Here is a 6,624-nt window from a genome sequence, read left to right as displayed (position 1 = left end):
GAGAGAGAAAGAGAGAGAGACAGGGGGAGAGAGAGGGGAAGAGAGGGGGAGAGGGGAAGAGAGGGAGAGGGGGAGAGGGGAAGAGGGAGAGAAACACAGTATAAAGTTAAATTTAGAAATCTTTGTGAGTACAGTGCAGTATTAACTACGAGTAAGATGCTACGTGTACACGTAACCAAATTGAATAAACTGTTATCCTTCAAGTCTATACTCCAGAACTACAAGGATAGATGCAGATACTGAACATGCAAAATGAGGCCTTAATGGTTTGGTTTGGTTTGGTTTGGTTTGGTTTGGTTTGGTTTGGTTTGGTTTGGTTTGGTTTTTTTCCTGAGGCTGGAAGGATGGCTCAGGGCTTAAGAGCACTCGCTTCTCTTTCAGAATTTCGCTCTCAGCACCCACCCTGCGCAGCTCCCAATCACCTGTAACTCCAGCTCAAGGAGATCTGACGTCGTCCCCTTCTGGTCTCCACAGGCATCTACACACATGCAGCACAAATACACACAAACGCAGTGATAACGACACTTACATGAAAAAATAAATCTCTGTAAACTTTCCTACAGGTGGAGTAACGGGTCGCCTGTGATATTCCAGAACTGGGACAAAGGAAGAGAAGAAAGGGTGGATAGACAGACAACGCGATGTGTCTTCATATCCTCCATAACAGGTCACTGTTCCTTTTTGATGTTTGGGTTTATACTGCAACCACCTCTAGAGGTCACCAGTCTCCTCCATGTGGTTATTTCTGTTTTCTGTTGATCTTGTACAGTCTCACCAGTTGTCAGGTGTCTGGATGACTGCTCATACTATGAAATTCATGCACTCACATACCTGTAAATAACTTACAGATAGATAAGTCCTCAAGAGCCAACAGAACCCGAAGGGAACCTACGGACACTGTTACAGACACGCACCTCTGACCCAGAGGCTAAGACCTGGTTTCCTGGCACCCATGTGGTGGCTCCCAACTATCTGTAACTCCAGTTCCAGAGATCAAATGTCTTCTTCTGATCTCCTCTGGGATCAGGCACACACGTGGTCCACATACATGCATTCAAAACAATAAAAATAAGTATTTTTGTTAAAGACAAGTATGCATTTCCCTATCAAATATAAAAAAAAAATGTTTCTTGTACCCACCCAAAACAATTAAGAGTTAACTAATTTGGACAGATACAGTGGGGAAAAAACTTGCCTTGTAGATGCTATTCTCTGTGAGACTTCAGTGGGGAGCTATTTCTTCATACATCTCTATTTTCCTGTTTGTACACTGACTGACACTTTAATCTCTGGGACATTTACTTCCATCTTCCCTCACATTAAAAAAAAAAAAAAAGGAAGAAGAATACCCTACATTTTGGGCTAGAGAGATGACTCAGCAGTTAAGGTACCCAGGTTCAAGTCCCAGCACCCTCATGGAAGCTCACAACTGTCTGTAACTCCAGTTCCAGGGGATCTGGTACCCTCCTCACACAGACATACATGCAGGCAAACACCAGTGCACATAAAAATAAACAGTCTTTAAATAAAACACCTATGCTCGGGTCACTGTCCCACCATCCTCATCATCTCTGGCTCTGATGAATGTGCATCTTAGAAGAGAACCTGTCTGCAAATTGGATCCCACGGTACAGTGAGGCTAGAGACCGGCTTCTGTATGTTCTAAGAACAGTGCTGTCTAGGCTGAATCAATCCATACTTTAAGGGGAAAAAGGTAGGGGGAGGGAGACAGACAGAAAGAGAGAGAGAGAGAGAGAGAGAGAGAGAGAGAGAGAGAGAGAGAGAGAGAGAGGAAGAAAAGTAACAAGGAGAAAAACATATAACTAACTTGGTCAGAAAAGAAATGAAGAGGAAATCCTCTGTGGGCAAGCAGAGTTAGGAGAAAGCTGTAGTTAATCTGCTGGCTTTACCAGCAGGTGTCACAACAGCCTGTGGAAAGGGCTGTTTGCAAGAAGAGCTGAGCGTTCCAGTGACAATCACAGCCCAGCCCCACCTTAGAAGCCCCAGTTTTTACTCTTGTTCTGATACAAGAAGCTTAGCCTGCCTTGCGCCTCAGCTTCTACTCAGGCAATTGTTTACTCGTGCCCTGACACCTCTCCTCTGGAAGAGGAGCCCTCCTAAGTTAAAAGATAGTTTGCAGGAGGCTGGGAAGCTGGGGCTCTATCTTACAGACGACAGGATCCCATGGGAGCCAGTCTCAGTTAAGGGTCAAGACTGAGAAATCTTCCTTTGTGAGAAGTTCCTGACTTGACCTTTCTGTATTAGTATGCACGCGGAAGATCTTTTATCCGAGTAAGATAAGAAGTGTATTGGAGTTTACAGGTTGGGGATGCTAAGCCGGACTTGCCAGTTTTAGAATTTAGATTGGGTATATCCAACCTGCATTTTCTGAAGACATTTTATAAAGTTTTGAAATGTTTTACAATCTTTACAAAGGACAATCTTAGAATCGTTCCCCCTGTATACTGAAGCTGGATACTTAAAAACTATGAAATCTTATTTCGTGCCGCAAGTCAATTATCCGTAGGACTTTAAATTAATGCTGTTTCAGTTTTAGCATTTGTTTACTTTAGTCAAAAGTTCTTATAGTCTTACATTGTAATTGCTCAGGTCTCACCTTGCCCAGGTCGGTGTCACTAGAAATCTCTGTAGTTAGTAGTTTGGTTCAGTTTCTAGACTTCAAAAAAGAAAAAATGAAAAATCAGAGCATCCATGAAAAGCAACCCATAAGAATTTGGGTGGAGTCGTCCTTGTTCCTGAGACTTTCTGACCTGTCTCCTCCTGCAGGGCTCTGGGGGACTGAGAACTGCTCTGTTCCTTTGCCCAGCATCTGTAAGCGAGTGAAGATATGGGTCATCGAGAAGGAGAAGCCACCAACACAGCCTGGGACGTGCCCCAAGGGGTGGCTGTATTTTAACTATAAGGTAAATTTCTTCTTGTGAAGTCATCTTTGTCTCTCTTTATTGAACTTCAATTGAAAAGTTATTAAAAGTCAGGGTAGGGTTTTTTGGGTTTTGGTTTGGGGTTTGGGGTTTTGTTTTGTTTTGTTTTTTTAAGCACCAGTTTTCTGAGGGACTTGAGATGTCACTATCACATCCTAATGGTTTTAGAAGCTTTTCCTTTAGGCAAATAAAAGGTTTTGTGTAAGGCGGCCATGCCTCCATACCTCATCTGTAGAGGCAGTTTTAGTGACCATCTTTCGAGTTACAGGATATGATGTGTGTGCGTGTCTGCAGTGCATGGGTGTGTACACATGTGTGTCTGCGTGCCAGCTTATCTAGATCCTGCCTACAAATAAACTATACATGTACAGGCCCAGGCTCTATCCCCTCATCTTCGCCTCCTCCTACCTGCAAACTGATGAGCTCATGATGTCATTTGGTCAGGGTCATCTTGAGCCTCATAAAACTGACACTTGGTGCAGAATTCAATTTAAGAGAAAAGGCTTGCCAGCAGGGACACTGCCATCCAGGTTTATGATTTCCGATGCTGCCTTCAATTAAGGCGGAGGTTTTTTTCCTCCACTCCTTCTGTTTTGTAATAAAATAACTTTATAGGCCTTGGCTGGGAGTGATTAAAGTAAAACCCAAACTGGGATTGTTTAACTCTTAGAGGATTAAGAAATGAGATGGTGTCATAATTGCGTACACTAACATGAAATTGCTCTTTGATTGTGGACCGCCAGTTTCAAGTCTAAGTGTTTGGTCACACCGGCTGGCGTTTTCTTCAGCATCTTAATGTCACTATTAACTGAGGCAGTGGAGTCACCTGAATTCGGTACATATATAGGTAGTGATGTATGGCTAACTGGATTTTGGTGAAATACACGCACCATAGGATTTTTTGCCTTAATCGTTTTCAGTGTGTGGTTTGTAGGTGCTCAGTATCATTGTGCTGTACAGTGCACCTCTGGGTCCTTTTTTCTTCTTGCAGAACCAAAACTCTGCTTTCATTAAATAATAACAACACCCTATTCTTCTTTCCCCATCACACTGACTCTTGAAGAAATGGCTCCACTGTTTTATTTCATGCCTCTCTGAGACAGGCTGTATGTGCCTCCTGTACATGAAACCATGAAGTATATCTATTCTTTGATGACTGGCTCACTTCATTTAGTATGATGTCATTAAGTTTTGACAATGTCATAACATGTAACAGGATTTTTTTTCCCTTTTTAAGGCTGGGTAATATTCTATAGCATATGTGTTGCCAAAATTCTTTCCCAGGGGGTAATATAAACTATATCTACCCCTATTCCTAAGGTTCCCAAAGACACACACACACAAACACACACACACACACACACACACACACACACACACCAGCTTCATTTCCCTGTTTGAAAGTTGTATTATTCTACAAAAGTCACCGAAGAACCACTTGGTTTCCTTACAGAGTGTAGGTGAAGGGTTGCTTATGGGAAAGTCTTTACCTAGCAGAGACAATGACATAGCCACATGGTTCGGACCATCTTCTTCCCCTAGTCTTTCTCTGCCTATATACCCTAGCCTCTCCCCCAGGCCACATGCAGTTAGGGCAGAGCTGTATACAATAGGTGTCTGAAGCAGCTGGATGAACTCACAGCTGGATGAGAGTCTCCTGACTCCTCTCCTCCCAATGAGAATAAACATTCAACAGACCCAGCTGGGATAATCTTTTGCAAGGGGCACAGCTGCACTGAAGATGGCAGCTGTCTCATTCAGAAGACAGTCCTATACAATACATGACCCCCTTGCCCACCCATCTATCTGTCTATCACGAAGACCTAGTGTTGTTCTCACTTGGGTGATTTTACTAGGCAGTTTCGTAAACATTTCTCATTTAACTCAAATTTCAAGATATACATAATTATTATTCCAATTTTTACATAGAAGTTGGAGGCAGAAGCCATATAAAACAGCAGCTACAGTAGCACACATGTATCTAATCCCAGCAGACGCTTCTACCTGGGAGGTTAAGGCAGGGATCACCAGAAGCTCATGGGCCAGTTAGTTTGTTTACATGGCAGAGAACAAGAGAGACCCTGTCTCAAACAGGATGAAAAGCAAGGAGTGAAACCCAAGGTGGTCCTCTGATAAGACATGTACATGGCTCTTCTACAAGAACACACAGGAACACACCCACACACATACCATTTCCCTGTTTTAAAAGTTGTATTAGATTTATTTTTCAAAGAATTGTTATTATTAAAATATCAACACAACCTAAAGCAATCTACAGAGCCAATCCAATCTTCATCAAGATTCTGCTGGTATTTTCCACAGAAATAAAAAAAGAAGAAGAAGAATGCTACGATATGCATCAGTGCACACATTTCCACATCCCAGTTTTCGTTCCCTTTGGAGATAAACCTAGAAGCACAATTGCTAAGTTATAGGATGCTCTTGTTTAGCTAGTTGAGAAACTGACAAATGGGTTTTCCGAGCACATAAACAACTTATAATTGCATATATAAGAGGAGATTTCATTCATATACTTTTGGAGAGGGAAATGTTTAATTAAATCTTTGTCCATGTTTTAATTAAGTCATTTGGTTTTTCTAATGTTGAATTATAGAAATTCTTTCTAGTGTTATGTGTAATGAATTCCTATCAGGTAAATGATCTTTACCTCTAATAATTATAATTATATTCTCCCTTATAATTATAATGCCCTCTGATGCATGCATCTCTATAATTTTGATAAAACCCAATGTATCGACTTTTTCTTCTCTTGCTTGTGCTTTTGGTCTGACACCCAAGAACGCAGCCTCAAGTCACGTGTCTCGAATACTTTCCCCCACATCATCTTCTACATGATTTTGGCTCAGATTTGGATTCGGATTGACTTTTATTTCATTCACATGGCTGTTAGTTTCCTAAGGCTGTTAGAACAAGTACATCCTAGAATTGGTTGTTATAGACAGATACAAACAACTGCCTCTCTCATCTCAAATGTTTACTTTAAAACAGAATCAAAAGGCAAGCATTTGTATCTTGAACTTATATCAGGGAGTTGGAAAGAGTAGACAGACAAACAGAGACTAAGGTGCCCTAATCCTTTATGAGGACACACCTCAATTTCTAAAGCTTTTCCTTAGATTTCACCTCTAAAATGTCCATCTTACCTCCCAGTGTGGGCACCTGTAGAGAATGTCTTTAGGTGAGGGTCTTTTTAAGGACTGAGTAACTTTAATCAAGTTCCATTTATAAGTGAGACAGGTTAAGAAACCATAGGGGCTGCAGAGATGGCTCGGCTGTAAGGAGTTTGTGCTACCCTGCAGACGACCCAAGTTCGGTTCCCAGCACCAACATGGGGCAGTTCACAGCTACATTCAACTCTAGCTCCAGGGGTCTGACACCCTCTTTTGGCCTCCTCAGGCACTTGAACTAACCTAGACATATTCTTTAAAAAATAAATCTTTAAAAAGGATGAATCACAATAAGCAATAATAAAATAAAATGCTGTCCTATAACAAAATGAAGAGGGTGCCTCCTCCCTGTTCCTCCCTCTCTCTCTCTCTCTCTCTCTCTCTCTCTCTCTCTCTTTTGTCTCTTCTCTCTCTGTCTCTCTCTGTCTCTCTCTGCCTCTCTCTGTGTCTCTCTCCCTGTCTCTCTCTGTCTCTATCTCTTTGTCTCTTTTCTG

The 6,624-nt window shown here is 41.9% G+C and overlaps 1 protein-coding gene across 1 annotated transcript in view; it reads left to right on the top strand.

The window, feature by feature from the left end:
* Pla2r1 (phospholipase A2 receptor 1) overlaps positions 1 to 6,624 on the top strand; it is a 137,486-nt gene that overhangs the window by 110,453 nt on the left and 20,409 nt on the right. Inside the window, exons 19-20 of the mRNA XM_021186203.2 lie at positions 564 to 667; positions 2,788 to 2,924. Coding sequence (XP_021041862.1) covers positions 564 to 667; positions 2,788 to 2,924 — 241 coding nt within the window. The remainder of the gene's footprint in view (positions 1 to 563; positions 668 to 2,787; positions 2,925 to 6,624) is intronic.

The sequence above is a fragment of the Mus caroli genome, chromosome 2 (genome assembly GCF_900094665.2).
Source record: "Mus caroli chromosome 2, CAROLI_EIJ_v1.1, whole genome shotgun sequence".
In the NCBI taxonomy this organism is placed as follows: Eukaryota; Metazoa; Chordata; class Mammalia; order Rodentia; family Muridae; genus Mus; species Mus caroli.
Note: the sequence above shows the minus strand (reverse complement) of the source record. Positions and strands in the feature narration are given on the sequence as shown.